Source organism: Scomber japonicus, chromosome 5 (assembly GCF_027409825.1).
Source record: "Scomber japonicus isolate fScoJap1 chromosome 5, fScoJap1.pri, whole genome shotgun sequence".
Classification (NCBI taxonomy): Eukaryota; Metazoa; Chordata; class Actinopteri; order Scombriformes; family Scombridae; genus Scomber; species Scomber japonicus.
The window spans coordinates 16,040,311-16,064,166 of NC_070582.1; the positions used below are offsets into that span (position 1 = coordinate 16,040,311).

General features: G+C 36.7%; 2 protein-coding genes across 2 annotated transcripts; both read right to left on the reverse strand.

Annotated features, from left to right (window-relative positions):
- Nucleotides 1–2,267: 2,267 nt before the first annotated feature.
- On the reverse strand, nt 2,268–7,404 carry LOC128358936 (uncharacterized oxidoreductase YjmC-like; the record flags this gene model as incomplete). The annotated part of the gene is made up of 10 exons (XM_053319339.1): nt 2,268–2,609; nt 2,815–2,925; nt 3,501–3,596; nt 4,274–4,392; nt 4,889–5,024; nt 5,555–5,653; nt 5,797–5,850; nt 6,005–6,066; nt 6,752–6,940; nt 7,254–7,404. Coding segments are annotated over 10 exons (1,083 nt in total), but the record flags the coding sequence as incomplete, so codon positions are not given.
- Nucleotides 7,405–20,301: 12,897 nt separating this feature from the next.
- LOC128359196 (interferon-induced transmembrane protein 5-like) lies at nt 20,302–22,202 on the reverse strand. Its single transcript, XM_053319632.1, has 2 exons — nt 21,996–22,202; nt 20,302–20,523 (listed from the first exon to the last, which is right to left on the reverse strand). The coding sequence occupies exons 1-2, from the start codon at nt 22,200–22,202 to the stop codon at nt 20,302–20,304; spliced, it is 429 nt and encodes a 142-aa protein (XP_053175607.1).
- Nucleotides 22,203–23,856: the final 1,654 nt, after the last annotated feature.

Genomic DNA, 23,856 nt, shown 5'->3' on the forward strand with positions numbered 1-23,856 from the left:
CCCATTGATTTGTTGATTTCTCTTCTTTTGTCTGCGGTCAGCCGAGTGTTAACGGGACATCCAGGGTTCGAGGCCCAGTGCCAGGACTTTTGGCATGGGAGATTAAGGTCCTGATCTGGGCATCTGTCACTGCCCAGTCACTCTTCTCCCTCACAGATTTAGTAGAGGCCTTTTCCTGTGTGTGCTGTGCTGTGTCCTCTTGCTGCCTTACATGCAAGAAGAGCAGACCAGCTGTTTATAAATATGTAATTTTAAAAATAAGTAATGTTTGTATCTTCACATTACACATAATGACACATACACAGAAACTGATCCATGCATGAAATGTATAAACAAATGTGCAAACAAGTTAATATCAGTATTTCAAATAAAGACACACAAATGCGAATATCAAAAACTATATTAGATATTGGGATCCAATCTGTATGCAAGATCAATCTGTCTAAATGCAGATGCAGTGTCCCAAGACCATGTACTTTTTGATTGGGACAGGAGTATCATTATATATTAGTTTTTCTTCTTACTGGCAGGGAGAGAACTGGTTAGTTACAATATTACAGGATTAATCCAAACACTGATGAATTAGAAAAGTATGCATGCTTTACTTATATTTCCCCATTACTGAGAATGTACAAATGTCACTGTTCACTTTAATTATGTTTCTTTTTTCATGTGTCAATCATATCCATATTCCTCCCTCAGGGTCATTGTGGAATAAATAAAACCTAAAGCCTTAATAATCATGTGGTGTTAACATCTGCTCACATATCAGCTTTACATCCAATATTTCACCTTTTACCAAGGTGACAATATAACTTAGTAGTCATTTTGAAATTAATTAATATGAGGTAAACTTAACTTTGCCTTCATGAATTTACATCAGAGAGCAAAAAGGATGTTTATAAACATAAATAAAAATACATCACTGTTTGGAGTACGTGCCTCAAACTCAGGAGTTTACTCATACTATGTCTCCATCTAGTGGTGAAAAATCATACATGCAAGCTTTAATATCTGGATTTTCCACTACTTCTATACTACATACTTCCATTCTACACACTACACACTAAACGACCAGATAGTAAGCAGACCGTTTACACTGTAGTAAACTACACGATAACCCACAATGCATTTCATTCCTACCGGAGCTGAAATTTGCAGGCTGAAGCTGATTTCATTTTAGCTCTGACTCTGTAAATATACCACTTTATCCACATTTCTAACCTTTTTAGGCGAGAAAGTAGCCCTTCAGATCACAATGTGACGCTAATTTGTCCAAACAACACCTGTTTAAAGTTTTGTTCCTGCGAATTTGGAGCCACTCAAGATAGCCGTAGCGAGTAACTGACTTCCGGTCATTTTCATAAAACACCCGTTGCCTTTTATTATTACGAAAAACATAACGATAGCTTTCATTTTGAAAACAGGAAGCGAACATACCCTCGCTGTCGCTAACTTGAAACCACCAAGGTGGTGATCTGTGATGTTTGTATTTTGGGGTTTTTACAGAAGTTAAGTTGCATCTTGAGTAATTTGAGTGTGAGTAGTCAGCTCTTGACGCATACTCCCCATTTCTGGCGAATCTATTATATTATCCGGGAACTTCTCACATACTTTAAATCGCATACTATGCAGTTGAAACATACTACATACTTCAAATGATGTCAGAGTTAGTACGAGTAGTAGGAAAGTATGCCGTTTCAAACAGACCGATGGAGTATGAGTGTTGATTCAATAAATTATAATTTCAAGATTATTAGACACTATTAATATGCAGCAATTTATTGGTTAAAATATATTACTACATATAGTATACGTTTTCTGTTTTCCAGAAACCACTTTATTAATTGAATTATTTCTTGAACAGCAGTATTCATATTAGACCTGTCACAAGAGGAGCGACATTACAACAGCTTACATCGCCCCCTGGTGGGTGAAAACAGCATGCATTTAAATAATGAAAAAAGAAAATACTCAAAAATGTGTTATTCTAAATTTGAAAAAGAGAAACAAAGTTTCTGTTAAATGACTTTATTCTGAATAAGGCACTTAAGACTTTGGTTAATGCAATGACCTTTGACCTAACTTTATAAAACTAGTAAAGCATTCTTATGATCAATTTGAAATAATTTCAAGCATTTAAACAAATTATATATCATACAGAAGCGATTAAAATGGCTAACTAACAGGCAAATGACCATCTGTCAGGTGAATTGTAACACACCACAATGCATTTACAGTCCCATGCAGCCACAAGGCTATAGTTAACAACTTCAGACAATTTATGCGTATTTGCTGTCAGACAGCATATCAAGAATCTTCAATGAGTCCCTTAAAAGGAAAAATATTTGATATTTTCCATTTTGGTCACAGATTTTAAGGTTATCAAAATATTTTAATCAAAACTATACATATGTTAAAATACCTGGTTTAAGTCATTAAAAAATAACTGTCAGCTTATATGATGTGCATTCACTAGTTGGTCAATGTGAACTTCAAGCTGAGGAGAAATGTTAGATTTCCAAAGATTTTTATTGGGCAGACTAATTGGGGATGAGTTTGTCACATGGCAGAAGACTGCTGACTCCAATGCTCTTAGCACATTCGTTCTGAAAAAAAGAAAATGCAAATTAGTTCAATGTTAGAGTTTCTTAAAACACATTTTACATCTACATCTATTCACACATATTCTTATTAATAATAGGCATAATATTCTATTACTGTACAGTAGCACATCAGTCAGTTAAAATTCTGTGGACTCACTGACAATATTGTATGGTCTGAGCACTCCTGTCTTTTATTTCCAGCTCTTACCATGTAATTGACGACTTTGAGGTGGTAGGAGATCCCACCTATCTTCTTACATTCATCCATGTGCATCCTTTCTGGATCTCCAGCAGTCAAAACAGGACAGCCAGGGTCAGCCTACAGCAGAAAAGAACATTCATTAAAGCACTAAACTAGCACTCAACTTTGTTTTTTGCTTTGTTTTCATTTCAAATCATAAAAATTAGTGGCCAAGACTGAAATATTACAACAAAGTTTGGATGGATTGCAGTGAAATACTGACATTCATAGTCACCATAGAATGAATCCTACTGACTGTAGTGATTCCCTAACTTTTCCTCTGTCCCACCATAAGGTTGACATTTATGGCTTTGAAGGAAATGTAATGTGTTAACATGCACTCATGTCTCCATTTGGCAAATTGTCAATTTGCCCAATACTTTGCTTTTTGGCCAAATAGTTCCACAACTAATGAAATTCCCATCAGTTTTAGCTGTACTTTGCATTTGGTGCTAATTAGCAATAGTTAGCATACTTGTACACTGCACTACAGTAAGCACAACAGCACAACATTGCTCGGTACGATATGATTTGTTACACTTAAAGTTTTTGTAATTTCAAATCATAATATGTCTTCACTATATCCATCCGACTTATGTAGTTCTGTTCAGCCACAGAGGAGATTCCCAGTGTCAACATTGGAATCTACTCACAGGGTCCAATCCTCTTTGGATGGAGAGCAGGTCTGACATCCTGTCGCTGAACCCAGGAGCAAAGTTTTCTGGGTTGATTGCTACAAAACACTGACCCTGTGAACACAAAACAGCCAGGTCATGACGAGACTGTGAACTGACCCAATATAAACAGTGAAGATCGTCATGAGGTGATGAAACAGTACGTAGCCTATTTGTGACTCACAGATAACAGATAACAGTAGCTATCAAAGATTTTTTTAACACGTGAAACTTTGCTCTTCATGTTTGTATCACCATTGTTATGGGATGTTTTATTTATCATCCTGCTGCTTAGTTACGTCATAATCCATCACAACAAATATTGCATTGTTTGAGCAACTGCTCAATGACAAGCTATAACTTGAAGTAAATACTTTGAAAAGATGTGCAAACCGGTTACACCTCCTTCTTATGTGGAAACATATGTACATTATCCTCACGGTGCCAGGAGTTTTATGCTACATGGAAACAAAACACATATGTTTTGTCCAAAACTCTGCTCTACACAACATTTTAAAAGCATATTTGCAATTAATTTTTATTACTTGGAAACTTTTTTGCTTTTAATTTTAACTATAACAGCTGTGGGACCTAGCCACTGATTTTATTTCCCAACAAGAGTACAACGAAGCTCACTTTTAGCATGTTGTAATGTTGTAATGTCGTAATCTTGAGACTACTGGGGGGAAAAAGGCCAACAGGGTTAGGATGTCCTCATACAAGCAAATAAACAAATAAATAAATAAACGTACCAGGTTGGCAACACGATCAGTTACTTTCCACGTGCGGACATGTTTGCTATACTGGGCACCAGCCAGGATGCCGCAGAACACTTCTACCATCATTCCCAGACCATAGCCTTTGTACCCTCCTGAAGAAACCAACAGAGATATATCAATACTCCAGTTCAATTCAGTTATGTAATGTATGTAATGTAGTGAGCGGGCAAATGCAAAAAATGTTATATGACAATTTGTCTCCTACTATTACTTGAAAAGTCATCATTCCACAAAACACTATATTTATCCCCTCCCTGTGTTCCTCCTTTCACTCCTATAGGCTATGTTCCTACTGAGCTTCACTGAGGTCATATCATGGAAGAAAAGAATTTTTGATTTGTAATGGTTTTTGAATAAATGAAAGCAATAATTGAAAGCACAGATTAATAGTTTGCGTCAGAAAAACTAATAAAACTAAATATTGTCTTTTTTTAACTGTAGATGCTGCAAATAATGGATAGTGTGAGCTGAATGTCTAAAAGTGTCTAACAAAAAGCAGGATAACTTCTTTATATTTCTACAATATGCTAACAATACAGACATAATCCCTGAGCCAACTGCTGTCAGCTGTTTTTAGTTGCTACCGACCTGTAGCTTCGCTGCCGCCAATCGGCACCAGCCCTCCTCCCTGCAGGACTCTCTTGGGGTCTGTGCTGAGCTTGCCCTGAGCATCACAACCCCATCCCTCGGGGATGCTGTCTCCACGTCGCTCATGGAGCTCCACCTGTGCACATTAAACAATGAGAAATTTAAGAGGAGAGTGTTTATACTTACACTGCTGCTCACCAAGATGTATGGGTCTGGTTTCCTCTACATCCCACTACTAACCTGTTTTTCATTCAGTGGCTGCAACAGGATATACAACACGCCTACTGAGATATTAGACACTTTTAAAGTATTTCAATAGACAATAATTATGATGCTGTGAGGCCTTTCAACTCACATCAATTCAATGGCCAATAAGACTGTGCTTCTACCACTCTACCGACAGTGGTTTCAGGACACAAAAAAACTTGGATAATGTTAAATGTATCAATATAAAAGTTGTATGATTTTTGTAGTCAAAGCTGTTCCTAATTTAAAATTAAAACACTTTTAAATTGTGATAAAAACACATTTTAAGATATTTGGCAACCGCATAAACAAACTTTCAAGCTTAAAATAAAACCACCAGATAATATCTGTTGGCATTGAGGAAGGTGTTTTCTGTATGTAAGGAATGTCAGATGGCTTATCAAAATAAACCTGTTTTACCTTTCCAAGTGCCACTGCTGATGTGGCCATATCCAGGACAAAGCTGTCTCCGCCATTAGCAGGTGCAGCCACACTGATGGGGTTCGTTCCCAAAGTGCACTGGAAACAGCAGACACACATTATTTAAACAACTGGAACATTCTGGGTAAATAGGTCATACAGTATTTTAATATGAATTGACTAACTACATCTTATAATACTGTGAACTTGATTAAAATATTCATTTTAAATCAGTTTCTCACATCTTTACCACGTGTGGGGACCACCAGAGGGGACGTGTTGGTATATGACATGCCCTGTGATGGATCAGATAACAAATGAATAAGAAAACCATTTTGGGAAACAGTACATTCACTTCTATTAAAATCAAAAAGGACATCTATTACGGTTCGAACAAAATAACACAAACTGGTGGAGGAATAGACAATTTTGTGTTAACTTTTCACTTACAATCATGTTTTCTTTCAGAGCTTGCATTGCATAGTATCCAGCAATACCATAGTGGTTGGAGCCTAAAATAGAAAAGAACAACAAACATGTCATGCTTTTATAGCAATGGCTGTGTTTTCATTGTTTTATTTGTTAATATTTGTCCACCGCTTGCTGTATTTAGCCACTGCAGTAGATTAAAATGTTCCCTTTGATTGACTCGCAAGAGACAAAAATGAATAAATAGGTAAATTAATTGAAATCCAACTCTTGGGCCGTTTCTGTAGTCGTCAGTCTGGCTTAGTGGCTTTTGGTTTGTCTCCCCCCACACTTAATTGCCAGTTATGTGAGCCAAACACTCAACTAATCTCTCAACAGTGAAAATAATGCCCTTTATGAACGTTGAACATTCTGTCCTTTCAAATGCAGACATGTCTCTCACGCCTGAGCATGTTATTGTGAATCATGAGTAATAACACATATGTTATCTTTACCGCAAGATGTCAAAACACATGAAATAAGCAGAGTGGTGTAGCACTTTAACTCTTGCCCGTGACATCCCTGTTAATTAACATTCTTCCCACACTATAGCGAAATGTGAAAGTCAATAATTCCTCTGTCAAATTAAAACCTGTTGTGCCAAAGATGCTGCAGTACAATGTTGCATTTGAAGTGCAGAAGAGGAGATGTTTTAGTTGATCAGGGTCTCAAAGGCCTGTGTAGTTGCATCTAACTTGTCCTTTGGTATTTGGAGAAAATGGGACTCACCGTGTGCCACAACCCAGCCAATGCCGGCCTCTTTGGCTTTCTTTATGGCCAGTTTCATGCAGAAGTTTCCCACCACAGGACCCAGGAGGTTCTTCCCATCCACAAGCGCTGTGCCTGCACTCTCCTTCTCTACCACCGGCTCACCATCTTTGGCACAGATTCCTGATTTGATGTCTTTCACATACATGTCTGTCGAAATGTAAAGAGAAGACGACACAAACAAAACCATATTTAAAGATACAAAAACACCTCAGTCAAGGAGTTCAATGGTAACTGATGACAAGTAAGTGGAAAAGTTGAAAGTGTTTTAATGTTTAGATTTCACACTGCCTCTAATTTTTACTTTAAATTCCTGTTATATGCATATTGACAATATATTTACATTTGGCTTATTAGCTTATAAGTCACAGTTGTTTTTTCTCCTCTACCACCACAACTGTGTTATTTTTTATCTTTAAATTAAATGAGGAAGCGCAATGGTAAACTTAAGCATCCCACTGACCCATCCTGTTCAGTCCATGGCTGTAGTGACCCCTGTGGTCTCCTTCCACCAGCACCTCAGCTAGGCTGCGAGCATGATGCTGCTTGGTACCCACAGCTGTCATACACCTCTCAATGAAGCCTTGCACCTCTGAATGGCTAATCAGACATCTGCAAAGAGGAAATCACATGATTATATCCTGAAATACACATCTTATTTAAAGCAATGAAGTTATAGCAATGCCAGAGTAAATATTAAAATAACAATGTGAATGATAAATAACTTTTCTAATGTTTGATGATTCTTCTTTTTTTTCTTCAAATGAGGCACAATGTTTAAAAATAGTGTTTAGATATTTACATTGATTCAAGTAGGCTATTGTACTTAAGCACAGTTTTGAGGTACTGGGACTTTGCTTGAGTATTTTCATTTTTTGCTACTTTATCAACACTCTACTTCATACTAGTCTTAAAGTAGAAATATTGTACTCTCTACTACACTACATGTATTTGACAGCTTTAGTAACATTTCAGATGGAGATATGACACAATGGAGAAATTCTCAAGTTTTTAAAATACACATTGTTAAAGATGAAACCAGTGGTTTCCAACCTTTTTGGTTTCTTATGTCTTACAAAAAGCAGTGTGTGGTTGCGATCACATTTTTTCACACAGTAATAACACGGTATTACTTGATTGAATGGGCATTAACAATGTTTATCAGCATCATAAATCCACCAGATTGATCCAGATTGATTAATTGATCCACCAGATGTCTATGGGATGTTAACAGCTCCACCAAATAGTGATTTTTCCCTGTAAACTTCTCACTGGTTTAATTTCAAATGATCCAATATTTCACCAAAAATCAAAGATTAGAGAAAAATAGTATCAGAGCTTTGCTTTTTCTTCTTTACTCTGACTGAATCATCTCGCAACCTCTCACATTTACCTGGTGACCCTTTGGAAAAGCCCTACTCCTTTAAAAGGGAACCACTTGACTAAATTAGCTAACTGTATATAAAGCAGTTCAAACTAGCTCCACCTCCAGCACCTACAACAGTAACATGCTGCTTACACACTGATACTTCAGTATTAATCGTTTAATAATTTTCAAATATAATAATATGACAGTCAGGGACAGGAACCAAACCACTACTTTCACTACATTTTGCTGCTAAAGCCTATGTATGTAGGATTATTATGTCAGATTTTTTTATGCAGGACTTTTACTTCTAATGGTGTATTCTCACATTGAAGTATTGGTACTTTTACTTAAGTAAATTATCTAAATATTTCTTCCACTATTTTCCTTAGTTAATGTTGCTTTCAACTGCTATAGCAGATGGTAACTTTAAGTCTCTTGGAACAGTGGACTCTCAGATGAATATTTATGAAGTATTTTAAGTATTTTATCCCAAGTGCAATTCATATTTTAAACATTTCCAAATGATCAATACACAGGAACTGATATGCACTTATACTTTATACTTTACATATTTTTATGTATTTATGGGTTTTTTTGTATTTTAGGAATGATTTTATGGATTTTATGGATTATATGGACCTTATATAATTTCTGTCTGTTGTATGTCTGTTATTGATGAGCCAAAGACAATTTTCCAGTATGGTGGACAATCAAGTTCTATTCTATTCTATTCGTTTTGTTTTGTTTTGTTTTGTTTTGTATTGTTTTGTTTTGTTTTGTAAATAAACACTAGCCTTTTTGTATATTGTATGCCTGCAGTGCTGAAACACATTCAAAAGTTGAGAAAGACTTGAGAAAAATATTTGTTTTGTTTCATCTAATCGAATTTATTTGCAAAGTAAATATGACTTTGCCAACTCAGAGCAAGGTAAAAAAAAAAAAAAAAAAAAAAAAAAGATGACACAATCATCTTTTGGCTGGTTCTCAAATAAACTACAGTTTAAAGATCAGATCAGAGTGTCTGACTTTTGGCCTAAAAAGCAAAGGTAAACCTAACCAACTACAGGGCAGTCTAGTTACGTCCTAGACCAAACACCAGCAGGGGTGAACTCTTCTGTCCCCATTCTGTGACATTTGACAGAGGGGAGAGCCCCATCCTAATTCAAGGTTTGAAGTCCATCTTTGGAATTGCACAACCTGTAACCATATAGATGAAGTAGGACATGACAGTAACGCTCTGCTTGTAGTACATTGTGACCTTGAGTGCTTTGAAAGGCGCCTTTAAATAAAATGCATTATTATTATTATTATTATTACATTCATTTGTTATAGAAAACTGAGCTAATCAGTGATATTCTGATGCTCTGGAGACCAACTGCAACCTTTTTGTTAAAATTACAAAGCAACGTATATCTATGTGAATATAAGAAGGCAGACACACACTCTCTCTATCCCACTATAAATTAAAAAGTGTCCCTGTATGAACCTCTCTGTCACATGCTCCCTCAAATAGAACCAGATGGATATAGTTGGACCTCGACTGTAGAAGAATAATGATTATTGAAGAAAAAACATTAAACATTTAAAACAACAAGAACGACAGTAACTGTGCTAAACTACAACTTTTTAGCACAGTTTTTAGGACAGGTCACAATGTCAAATCAGCTTAGAAAATGTTTAAATGTTTTTAAAAAAAAATTGTTTTCTCTTCTAATTTAATGCCAATTAAGTGATAATAGCATAAAAATATGCAAAATACAGATTAAGAGAAACTGCTTTCAGTTCGTACAAAATGTTCTTCAAAAATATTAATTAAAGTTTAATCTTTTCAGAAGTTGCTCATTAAATGCCTTGATGTGATGAAACTTGTTTTGACCCCTAATGGGAACCAGATTAACTAAATAAATCATGCTGATAGAACTAAAAACAATAATTAAAATAAAGTCTCTGGGTGTTTTATAGCTTGTTGTTGACTCTGTAATGTTCGTCCTCCCTTCTTCCTTCCTTCGTCATTCCTTCCCATGTTTACTCCATTGTTTTTATGGTATGCAGTGGTTACAGTGTGAAAGAGTGTGTGTGTAAAAATTTGGACTGCATCGTAATTGTATACAGATATGGGATGGCTGTGGCTGGTAATTGTCTGCATGATTCTTAGTTCCTCTCCAAAATAACATTTTGTTCTTTACGACCAGCTTTGCTCTGAAAAGCTGATGCAAGTCATTTACGCTCATGCGCCTCAGGCTGTTGTACCTGGGTGTTACACAACCATTCATTTACTGCTAAAATATTTGGTTCTAGTTTCTAGCTATCTGACGGTCCTGAGAGCTATACATTTATGTTCTTGCAATGACAAATTGTCCTGTTGCAGTAGCTTCCTAAAACTAAAATAATGTTTTAAATGATGACCAACCATTTTGAGACTTTTAAATGTTTCAGTCCACCCCAATTGAACTTTGTTGTGAGGACGACATGCTATTCAGCTGTTTTTCATCGAGAAAATCTAACCATATGTTTTGTTTAAATGCAGTGCCTTTTCCAGAAGTCATTAATAGTGTTGCACGCAACTTATGTCAGGAATTTAAAAAGATAGCTGAGACACAGGTTAAACTCTTGTCTCCTTTCTCACCTTTGCACAGCCAGCCAATCACTGTTAAGTGGGCATGCATTGTCCATTTTGGAAAGTTACAGATATGGCCCCACACTAATGTTAAAGATGCAACGTGTCGAATTTGGTGACATCTAGAAGACGAGACTTGGCAGAAATGGAATATAATGTTAAGTATGTCAATAAGTATGTTTTAATTAGTGTATAATCGTCTAAAAATAAGAATGATTGTGTTTGTGTTACCTTAGAAATAACCCTTTATATTTACACATGTTGCACCTCCATATTTCAGAATCCCACAATGGACAAAACAAAGTTGACTGTGTTTCTATTCAGTACACTGTCAAGCTTTGATCTTAAGTCTCACAGAGAAAACATGTTGGGCTATCAACAAAACTTAATAGGTACTGTTTTCATATGACCAACACCCAATAACCCAATTTCCCAATGCAAATGGTCGCTTTCAGGGTCAAATATAAGAAGCTTCTATAAAATCCAGTACGGAGCATACTTAGAGTCTGAGGGTGTGGAGCTGGTCCCCGTGGAAACTAAAGACCCAGAGGTAAAAGAGGTAAAACCCAATGGTACCTTATACAATTTTATATAGGAGACGGCTTCGATAAATGCTTCTCTAAATATGCAATAACAGACAGACAGTGAATTTTAGTTGGATGAACTGCATTTTCTGTTCTAAATCTTGGACATACATGCCAAGTTTCATTCACAGTACACAGTTCAATAATAGAGTTTAAGTCTCTTACGCAAAGGACAAACACATGCATACAGACAGACAGAGACCCTAACCCTTTATATAGAGAAAACTATAAAATCTTCATCCCCATCATGAAGAAGTTACATCACAAATGTCACATCAAAGAAGAACTGACTTTGAAGATCCTCTTAAATATTTGCAGGAGGGGTGTATGTGTGTGCCAACTTAAACTGTATGGGATCTATTAGATGTGTTAGACATGTCTACAGGGAACAAACTACTCCGTGAAAAGGCGCACAAATGTTGATCAACAGACAGAGTTTTACTAGTGTTTTAAATGTTTTACTGCTTGTTTTTGATATATCTACCCAAGATTCCCCAGGCAAAAGTAATTCTATTGAGTGGATTATCCAGATTAAGTAAATCAATCGATCAATCAATCAATCAATCTTTATTTGTATAGCGCCAAATTACAACAGAGTTATCTCAAGGCACTTTACACATAGAGCAGGTAAAGTCAGTTGAATAGAAGTAAAGTGTGGTGGGAAGAAATATGACCTGTCAATAGTGTTAGGTATCGATTGGAATCAAATATCTCATCAGATTTAAGTTTAAAACCTTCACATAAATGCATATCACTCGATGTACCAATGTCTTTAAATAGGTTTCATTGGTCACAGTCTGTACATGTAACAATACAAATGGTACAAGGAAAATGAGGATAGCAGAGCAGAGCAGCATAAAAAACAGACAAGCAGGGTACTTTACATTTTGCCAAGAACATGCTTTGCTTTAGGCACAGACAGGCAAAGGTAATGAGCAGAACATTCTCGTTAACTCTGTGGGGGTTTAAAGTTGAAAGAGGGGGCGGTTAAAGTTACCTTCCAAATTGTTTTACAGACAACAAAATACAACTGCACTAAATTCCTTGGCTTCACTGTTTTATTTTAATTGCTGAAAATCATATTCTTGTATTTACTGAATGAATTAATGATAGAATGATAAAGGAGTGACACATTAAGTTTATTCAAGATGAATTTAGGATAATGTTTCCTTATTGCATTTTAGATACAAAGAGCAGCACACTGACTTTTGTTAAATGTAAATAATGTCAGTTTAAATACATCATAGCAAACGATGTAAAAATAGTGGGTTGCGAAATGCTGTAGTGGTGTGTGTGACAGTTTCATTATGTGACCAGGAGCTATAGACAAGTCTTATCATTTCTATCTTGAAGATAACTTTTTGGTTTCAGTTGCCATGCAGTCCATCTATACATTAATGTTTACTTTTATCATTGATCTCCTTTAATTAAATAGCAGGTTACATTCTTACCTGCTCATGTTGACTCTTCTGTTGTGTGCTCTTTCAGGGCGATGGTTTGTCACTCTTGGCTCTGCTGCTGATGACCTGTCAGCCTCGATGATCACACTGGCTACACCGGCTTGCTCTTCAGACCAAGCAGCGTTTTGGTAACGCCTACTTTTGTCAAGTCAGGTATCCTGTCTGTATCTCTCTGGGCGTGTGGGAGGAGGGGCTATTGTAGAGGGAGTCTGTGCAACTTCTCCCAGACCTGTTCTTGCATGGCAAGGTTGTGGGTCTCCAGGTTATGCAAACTTTAGCTTTGTCTGTTTGACACTATAGGATGTCTACATTTGAAGAACATGTAGTGTGCTGGAGGGTAATGCCCCTTGACACAAAGAAGTATCTCTGTAATATTAACACACTCTATGACCCATTGCGACTGCTAATGGTTTATTTTACTGCCATGCATTTTAACAGTTTTAAGGGAACAAATTTTGCATAAGATTGCTTTAAAGCCTATTTTAGATGGGTTTTTTCTTATTCTTTGTGGGATGTAGTACAACTACATTAGTTAGACATTTCAATTTTATTTAGCTCTACCTAAAAATAACAAGGCTTTATCTAAATTAAAATGGCTTACTTTGTACTTGCCGAAACCAAATGACTGAAAAAAATAAATGGCTAGGTTAACATAAAATACATAATACTTTCTATTTTCTATTTTTTCTTTTCTTCTACTTTTCTATTTAAATTTGAGAACCGAGTAACTTGCTTTTGAAGTTATGGCTTTGGGCTAAGGCGTAGCCACTTGAGCAAGGGACAATGAGGAAGCTGATGTGAAGAGAAAAAAAGTTTCAACTCATAACTCATTGCTCCATCTGGTGGATCTGTATTTGATTAAGTGTTCTAAAGTACTCTGTGTACTGATGGTGAATTCAGGAGATGCCTTTTTTATTCTCTGTGACAAACTGGGGGCAGAGGAAACACAAAATAGAAGGTGGAATGAAGCCTGAAACTAAGCACCTTATGTATATATATGTATATATATATATATATGTATGTATTCTTAATCATATTTAAAATTATTCTGTTTTTAATGGGTTTTTTTTGTTGTTTTGTCAATTGATAATTGTATTTAACTTACCATTATTGAATGGTTATGTAACAAAAATAGGCTCTTTTGCAGAGAAGCCACCGTGGCTACGCTTTTAAAATCCAATGACATTTGCTATTTTCATACTAAACCCCTTAATCTAAAACAAATGAGTTTGGTATGTTGTCAGGGGTAAATGAAGGAGTAATTGTTTTTATAATGGATTCTTGTTTCATAGCGTGAAACTTTACATTTCAGTTGTTGTTCACACTGTGTTGCTTCACTTTGTAAACTGGAATAAGTTGTGACTTGGTTGCATTATATTTTAAGGGATATTACAAACATGTTTCCAAGGTATAAATTCACTTTGACATGTATCTATCATATAATGTTATACTAAATGAAACCATTATATTTTCCCAATTAGCACATGGTGAGTTTTTTAAGTCAGTCCAGTCCAGCAGGCCACAAGGGGTCAGGCCATACATCAGCAGCTTGTGTGAATAAGATGTGAGTGGTTTAGATACACGCCATATGAAACTTATTTTGTCCACATGGCAGCATAAACATAACGAATCTCAGATTTTCGTGCTCACACCAAAGCTACTATACATTAGTGGTGAATGAACTGACTTAATGCTTGTTCTGGTATTTATGAGAGAAATTAGCAAATAAGATATTTTTATTGGTTATTGAACACTTAACTTCCTTTTAGTCAATAAGTAAAGCTTTGAAATCACTCAACTTGACCACAAAGTGAGGAATAGATAGTAGGCTGCAATTGAGCTTATAGTGTGTGGTGTATTTGCAGAGTGATGGGGCTGTTTTTGATTCATGATATGGACTTAACTTGTTGTGAATGAAGACAGACAATAGCATGAAAACGAAGTATATGAAAACCATCTTCTATTGCACTAACCCAAGACCAGAATACATTTAATTCCACAAAAGCTTTTGCTCTCATATTTTACATAGTAGTAGGAACCTTCCTGTTATCCTCAAATTTACTAACAGAGGTTTAAACACATTAAGAATACCTATTATACAACAAGGGAAAATATGCAAATAACCAAACATCAAAACTAGAAAAAACAAAAAAAATGTGGTGCTTAATGGCTTTATTGTCATGGTCATGTCACAGTCCTGTCCTGTTTGCACTGTGTTTCTCTCCTGTGTTCCTTCCCCAACCTGCTTCCACACCTGCACTGCATCAAACCCAACCCCGCTCTCAGTGTTTTCCCCAGCCAATCAGCTTCTACCTGCTCTTTCTCCCCATTCATCTGTCCCCCATCAGCTCCTTGGTACATTTACCAGTCTCAGTCATTCATTCCCTGCCAGTTCGTCTTTGTTACAGTGTTGTTCCTGTAGTCAGTCATTTTGTATTCCTGTCTGTTATCTGCTCCTGCTGTTGCTTATGGTTTGGACCTTTATCATATGCAGTCTATGGTTTGGACCCATGTCTGTTTGGACCTGCCAGCTTTTGGACATCTAAGCCACTTTGATTTCTTAAAGCCTTTTTTGGTTCAATCTGTGCTGCCCAGTGTCTGCATCTGGTATGTATTATTTTAAGCATTAAGAAGTATTTAAGTAGTATTTTTTTAATATATATATATATAGAAAGTATAAGTAGTATTTATTTAGTACAGGTTTTTATTATTTTAACGTTTGGAAATGAAAACAATATCTGTATTTGTGTCAATCAAGGATAACATGTAACATTTATTAAAAAAACTTCATCACTCAATCCTGGATTCTTTTTCCAGGTATATCGTGGAAATTATGTGCTCTTGGTGAAGAATGAAATAGAGACTTCCGTCGGTCGACAAGGTTTTAATTTCTTTGCAAAGAAAAGGTCAATCAACATAACATGCGAGCGGTTTGACATGAAGAAAGACCCAGAGCATGGGGAAACTTAAACATTTATACCTGAGGGAAAGGCCCACCCCTGGGGTGTGTTTTACGTCCTTTGTCTGCTGTGGGGTCGGCCTCTTGTCTTTTGCAGGTATTGACACCGACCCGAGTGTGAAATTAAGAGGTCTAGACAACACAATTTAAAATACACAAGGGTTTGAATGGGTGTCTCAGGTAGTAGAAATGCAAAGGAATTGAATTTACAATTACATTTAAAAGTCTGATATCTTGGTGAGAAGGTGGGAGGTTTGGTATTTTACAAAGGAGTTGAAATTATAATTACAGGTACTACCCAGGAGGTTCACCAGCATACACCTACATATTACAGGCATAGCTGGACTATGCATCATATTCTCCCAATTTATTGATATCATATTTGGCCAGTTTGCTTGGTATGTATTGTGTGAAGGGACAGTGCCCACAAAATGCAATCAGACATCAATTAGCAGTCATGCGAGGGCCTGGATTGTAAAAAAAGGCTAATCACTAAAGTTAATCACTGAAGTAAATACTTAAATCAAGATAGAAAGAGTGGAGTTTGAAACGAAAATAACACTAGTCTATACAAATGAATAAAGGTCCCAAAAACAAAAACATAGTGTGGAAAAAGTCAGAGAGAAAAAAGACATAAATCTCCTGCCTGATGCTGCAAAACATTAACAGTCGCCTGCCAATATAGAGCACACAGAGCACTAACATGTTGTGTGAACTATAAATGTCTACACAGGAACCACATTTCCTCCGCCCCTGTAGTGTGAGAAGTTGGTGGGAATTCTGTTTTCTCCTTCCTTCATGTTGTGTAAACTATCAGTGGTTCATACACTACTATAGGTATGCTTATGTTGGTGCCTTTCTAGTACACAGCTAAAAAAGCCTGGGACCAAATTGACCTCAAAGAACACAACTGCACTAAAAATGTATACAGTACATTGGAAACATGTTCGTTTTGTTTACCAGTTGTCCCTATTAAATTAGGAAAGGTCATTAAATATGAAGCCAAAAATTGTATTTAGAGACATTATATATCAATAAAATTGACCACAAAAAGAGAGTTCAATTATGTAATCATACAATACATTTTTCTGACCCGCCGACGATGCAGAAATACAAATCCAGTAATTGTTGCAGAATGCCTCAACAACCGTATGAGTGATTGTACTGCTGCAATAAATCTTGTTGTACAATTTTGCATCTATCAAAAGGCCAATCAAGATAACGTGGTCTTCTGTGTAACTCTAAAGTAATTCAACCTGTTTTCAATTTGATATGAAGAGAAGAGAAAACAGTGTATGTGACAGAACATCCCTGAGGCAAATATGCTGGAAACCGATATTTGCATGGGACTAGTTTAGACACGAAAAGTTGAACAGTGGGTTTTTATGCTTAAATTAGTTTTTTGTAGCTAAGTTGTTGAGGCAGAAGATAATTAGCTTGCCTTAATGTGGCAGTTAACACATTTAAATAACGGCTGTGAAAGGCAACGTCTACCTGACAATATACTATGTTTAATCCAGTTTTGTACATATCTGTACATCTTTACTGTTCAATCAAGAACTTTTGAATCAAAGTTTACAAATGATCTTTCAGTTATAGGATTAAAAAGTTAAAAACTGCCTAGATGTTAATTAATGTTTTTGTCTATGTATGCTTGTATGATATAATCAATGCCCATCGAGGGAAGGGTGTTTGAAGCTAGCTTTGACTATATGTTTTTTGGGGGTTTTTTTGGCTATATATGTATACAGTACACCGTTTCCTGCAACTGACAGTGTTCTCTGAACATATTTACAATTGTTGCCATAACATTTTGAATAAAAATCTAATGAGTAGATTGTGCATATCAATAATTCCCTGAAGATTAACTCTCTCAGATTGGCCAGTTTGTAAGCTTTGTGCCAAATGTTCTGTTAAGCATTTATGCATTGTGGTGTGCAATAAAAATGTCAACCTCTAGGGGCTGCTAGGCCCTCTATTGGGCTTTAGACAGTAAAATGGATGACAGGTACATGTAAAAGAATAACACATTTAAACTGTGTCCACTGTGTTGAAAATCTGTTGATGTGTTAATATACACCATAAACATGTCAGTTAGTTTAAGTTTAACTAAAAGTGAACTGCCCTTTTTTTCAGAGAACACTTTTCATGACTGAAGTTTGGTTAGATCTGTGAGGAATGCATGTTCAAGTTAAGGTTTAATGGTAAGATATGTTTGATGGCCCTGACCGATACAATATCACAAATTTGTGTACTGTATGTATCCTTTCTACACATGTACTCCAGGCATCAACTGCTGCCAACAGCTCCCAGAAAGAGAAGTTAGCGCCACCTCCCTCTGCAACGCAGTCTCCTAGCCTGTAATTCTCCACGACACAGACATCTGTAACCATTTCTCCCAGACCACAGGAGGAAAATAGAAAGTTGGAAACTAGAGGCAGTGATTTAGGTGCATATAAATAAAGTTGTGAGCACAGGAGAGCCTGCAAGTATAATGGGAGTCTGACCAGTGGGAGGTAAGGAGGAGCAGGACACCCAAGTCATCAAAGATAGGTACAAGAAGCCGAAGGGCAAATGAAACCTCAAAGGGTATTTACATAGCACATTCAGATTTTGTCTCTGACTTGCTCAAGGGCATCTGGGTTATTTTCACATACCATATGTATGCCTGGACTTGATTCTCTCTCTGTTGGCACCTTGATGTGCATGTATTAATCAACTTTCCTTACCACAGCATACTTTATACCTCCATATTTCTCTCCAAAGCCAAATAATAAAATCATAAGATAAGAGAATCCATACCCCTATATAACATGATTTGTACATGACAGTAATGTGTGTCAAAATTGCTGTATATATGTAATCAAGCACTGCATGTTTGCTTCAAAATATTGGAATATAATATACAAATATGTGATTTGGCAGCACAACATATGATGAATGGTGACCCTAAAAGTGGGATCAAGCAGTGTTAGAAAGGTTTAGCAAAAATTTGATAAATATACATTGGCTGCAGATCCTAGGACTTTCTTAGGGACTCCAGCCAGCCAGCAAAGGAAAATCATCCAAGAAATGTGTGCCATTCAGTCTGTGATCATTCCTCTGTCTAAGAGCAGATTGAGTGGAAATGAGACATCTACTCATGCTGCATGCCTCCTCATAGCTACTGACTCCTCTGTAGTGGTCTGCTTGGGCGGCCCTGCCTTACAACTGAGGGGACATTTATACAGTTTCCTAAAATGGGATGTTCTGTATATAGTTGGTACAGCAGCAGGCACACAGCTGGGATGAAAACAACCATGCCTTGCCTGTTTCCTCAGACCCGCCCAAGAATCAAACGTATGAAGCCCAAAATGATTACTTTAAAGTTGGGTGTAGGTGCAGCAGCAGAACCGCAAGAGCCATTAGATCTTCTCTTCATCAGTCTTGTTCATTAGAAAAAAGGACCTGAAAAAGACGTGAAAATTGTTGATGTGTACTATTATGGCTCCCTTTGCAGCACCAAAGGAGAAAAGATTAAAACATCATGTGAAGGAAAAATTTAATGCTCATGTTTTTCAATGCAATACTGAATTAACAGTATTGGGTTTATTTAACTCACTCACAATAAATTGCCACCAAGATTATGTAAAAAAACAAACAAACAAAAACAAAAAACAAAACCTTAAAACAACAAAATACTAAAATTACGTACATGTATAATGACAAAATATATGTATGTTGTAACAGTAAAAAGTTTAAAACATTTGAAAAAAAAAGTGATGGGAGGTGAATGTTGATTGTCCTTTGCCAAGGGGCTTCTCATTATTATTGGCATTCAGAGTTTGGCTCCACAGTCCTCTCCACTCCTCCTTCTCTTTCTATCCTGATTAGAGATACTGTTAATTCAGCTGTCATTTCCATTGAACATAAATACAATAAATAACAACAAAAATGACAGATATTAGCCGCTTTCTCAATCTCTCCTCCTGGATTAATCTTTTTGTCTTAACGCTGCTTGTTTGTTTCTTTTCTTTTCTATTTCACACTTCAGTCAGTTTTCTCTCTACTGACCATTTCTGACAGACTGGCAAGTATAAACTGAACTCACTTAATACTAACTTTACAATTAGGGGTGCACTGATACTAATGTTTCTCTCACAATATCAATTCTGATTGATGCTGTACTAAACCTGTGTATTGCTTTTTCTGTACAACAAACTTTTGTTACATCGTTTTAGGTCACTGGTTCAAAAACTGTATGATTATATCTGTTGTTTTCCACACACATATCCACAATCCTTTTCTAGAATTGTGTTTGTGTATAAAAGTAGCAAAGAAAAAAATTACTTTTATTGGATTTGAGAATCTCAGCACGATGTTTGACTTCCAGGTAGAATAGGAGAACTAAAACCGTTTTCGCCTGGCTAGGTATGTTATTATGTCCATTTTCATGTGCTGAATCAAATGTAATGCTCTCTCTGAACAGTTGGTGTAAATGGGTTGACTTATGTGTTTTATTCTTCTCTCTCTTCGTCTCAATCTACCAGGTGAACAGTTTCATGAAGTTTTGGAAGCCATCCTCTCCTAAGAAGTCGAAGGAGCCCTGGGACGAGCCCAGGTGGACCAGCAGGAGGACGAGGAGGACGACAGCCAGAAGAGGAATCAGCAGGTTCCATCCAGCTGCCAGAATGTTGTACCATTTGGCCTTGTCTGAACATTCCTGGGCCAATTGCAGGTTGCCCTGAGTCTTCTGGTCCCTAGCCTATACACACACACACACACACACACACACACACACATTATTGCATGCATCAACTGAAGTAAATTTAAATGACAACAGAAATCAAGAATCACAGTTTTCTAAAAGTGCACAGCCTAGCCAAATATTTCTAAAGACAAAAGGAACATAAAGAACAAAAAATGCTTAGTTGGCATCTCCACTCATGTATACTGTAAATAGTGAGGGGAGGAGGGCCAAAAAAGTTTTTTCAGTTAATCACAGATTTCATTTTAACAACACAGTTTTTCTAGGTTCCAAATTAAGCAAGGCTGAAGTGATACTGTATGAAATCCTTGAGCTGCTTCTAAGCCTATCTGTATATTTTGGAACAGACCAAGCTGAGTCTTTCCCTAGCACTCTCTAATTTCCCATGAGTACTTGCCCATTAGGAAGATGCCAATTACGCCATTTTTAACTCCCCAGACAAGCAGCCAGTCCCTGTCTTTAATTTGAGCTCTTGGCCAATACTGTGCTTGTAATTCAGAGTTGTACCCTATGCAGGAAGATATATACACACCCTTTTGTGGTATAGAGTTTTTAGAGACCTTTTATTCAGGTAGTCATACATTTTGTCCAATCCTACATTTCAAGGAACTTTTGGCTGTCTCTTGGTGAACAAACATTTTGGTTTACATTCCTGTTATTCCACAGACCCATTCCTGTGGTAAAGAACACACCAACTGTCCACTGTGTGTACCATCTGACCAGTAAAATAAACACTGTAAGAAGTCTCTATAATGTTGGAAATATAGTACTTTTATCCATTTAAAACAGAGGTTTTCTTGACAGAAATGCATGTTGAATGTACCCTACTTTTCATTGTCCTATCAGTTGTATCATCTGGCATCATAAATCTAGATATTCCAAAATTAAGTTTGGCTGAAAAGTAATGGCTGGGTGCTTTTTGTTATTTCAGAAATTACATTGTAATGTCGACATTCGTCTGTGACATTTGCCACTACATGTCCCCTGTCCTTGCCAGCTCAAGCCACCTTTTACATGTTTCTTGCATTTGCATGACAGGAGGCGGTACATATTAATCATTGGTAACTAATTGCCACTCTCAGATCAAATGTCCTATTGCAGAATTGCAACTATTTTCCAAATTGTTCTCCTTTTTCACAAAGAATACATCAATGTTTGAGAGTCTGAGATATGTTCAAAGACACTAATGTCATTTTAATTGTACTCCTTTTGAGTTTAAATTACAGTTGCCTATGTCTGACATTAAAAAAGGCAATATAACAATGTCAAATATTGTGAATAAAAAAAAGAACAATAGTTTGGACTTTGTGTTGTATGGATTATGCTGGAAATCATCACCCTCCAATCATTGTTTGAGTCATCCTTCTGATATCTCATTTAATTTCCTGGATATTACGTGATCCATTAAAATGGTCAAAACTGAAAGTTACATGCTAAAAGTTGCACAAAAGTAACACACAACACCTCACCTTGATGGAGTAGACAAGAGCCATGAATCCCAGGCAGCAGAAGTTGACATACAAGGTGTTGCACAGGGACCATACTAGATAGTCCCGGGGAGGGTTCTTCCCAGTGTTGCCCATGTTCACCACGGTGGATCCAGCTGGCTTACGGGCAGATTTGCAGTTGGTCAGCGGGGTGCAGTCAGAGGGGAAGTTGTACGAATGGTTGTCCATAGCTAGGCTTATTCAGAGGATCCAATTTGCAAACTAGCTAGCCTTCCAAATACTTGTGCACGATCCTTCCTTGGAAAGTGGTGCCCCCCTTGAGTAAGAGGCTTATATGGGCCCATGAAGAGGGAGGTGACTGGGAGAGGACGCATGGGCAGGGTACCTTAATATACAGCAGGTCTGTCATTATGTGGCCAGCCCTTAGGGAGACTGAAATAGAGATACAGAGAGACAGACTGACAGACATGTAGCTCTGTATGACAAAGAAGGCAAAATGTTGCATGACAACTTCCACCAAATTACCCATCACCTCAGCTTTCTTACAGGTCCTAGTAGTGGAGGTCATGTGGTTGAGTTGAGTGGTGGTTGCAGAGGAGAGTTAAGGCAAGTTTATACTGTTCAAAAGCTTGAAAGGTGATGGGGAGGAGTTCATGTAAGTTCATCTGATTTTTGTTTGTGTGTTTTGGGCTGTTGGTTGTACAATATAAGGATGTCTCATGTCGGTCTCTGGGAAATTTCTAACAGACTTTTTTCACTGTTTTCCAACATTTTATACACAAATATAAAAAATGTATTAATCAAGAAAACTATTAGGCACATCTCTGTGGTAAGAAAAAAAATTAAGTACTGTCTTAGAGAGTGATGGGTGTAACACATCAAGGTTACAATCTGCTCTATTTTTTAAACCTTTCTTTTGGCAGCGCAGGGATGCCTGATTATTCTATTACTCCACTTCAAAGTCATACAGGTACTCACATTGGACTTCCAAGTATAAGCATAATCTGCCTTAGGTGACAACCAGCACCACTAATAGTTTAACAGATGTACCCAGTCGGGGTAGTGGAGATTGACTCTGGCAAGATGCCTGCTTCTCTAGCTTTATAGTTTGGGAATGTTTTGCGACCCAGCAAACTCCAGGGCTTAAAAATTAAGCCAAAGTCTTGCAATCCAGCTTTAAGTGTAATGTTTTGGTCATCTAAAACTGTTTTGTTCAGTGTTTGGTTGTATTAAAACTCCCTCCAAGTAGTCAAATGTACATTTTGTTATAATGGGTTTAAACCAGTTTTTTGCTAGCGAAATTGTAATGGGGACAGTTGTAAAACACACTTACTCTGCATATACTCAGTAGGATTCTCTCTCAGGAAAAGGCACAGGATAATTTCAACTCAGCAAAATTGTTTCGCAAAAACATTGTTTCAAAGTTACTTTTTGGATGCACGGTAATTTTCATCTGCTGTTAAAGGTTTAGATGACTGCAAATTTAAATGCATATCAATTTTATCTCCAGATGAGTGGTTACAAATGAATATGAACATTCTATACTAATGTAGGTGTTGCTAGCTAGGAGATTTTATCATAGTTACAAAATTGCAGGGTGTAATGATTGCCTCCAGGCTGCAAGAACCATTGTCAGCATATTGTTTGACTGTTTTAACAGACTTCCCTGTTAGAAAATGATCATATTTCACTTAATTTGAAGGTAAACTTACATTTAAAAAGTGTTCATTTAAATACATTTGTGCTCTAGTATAACAGCACATAAATACACATATTTTTGTGTTTTATATGTGTTCAAAACTATCATGTACTATGTCATTAAATTTTGTTTAAAGACTATTCTTGAGTCATCCCCTGATCAATGTATTTGAGTAAAACATAC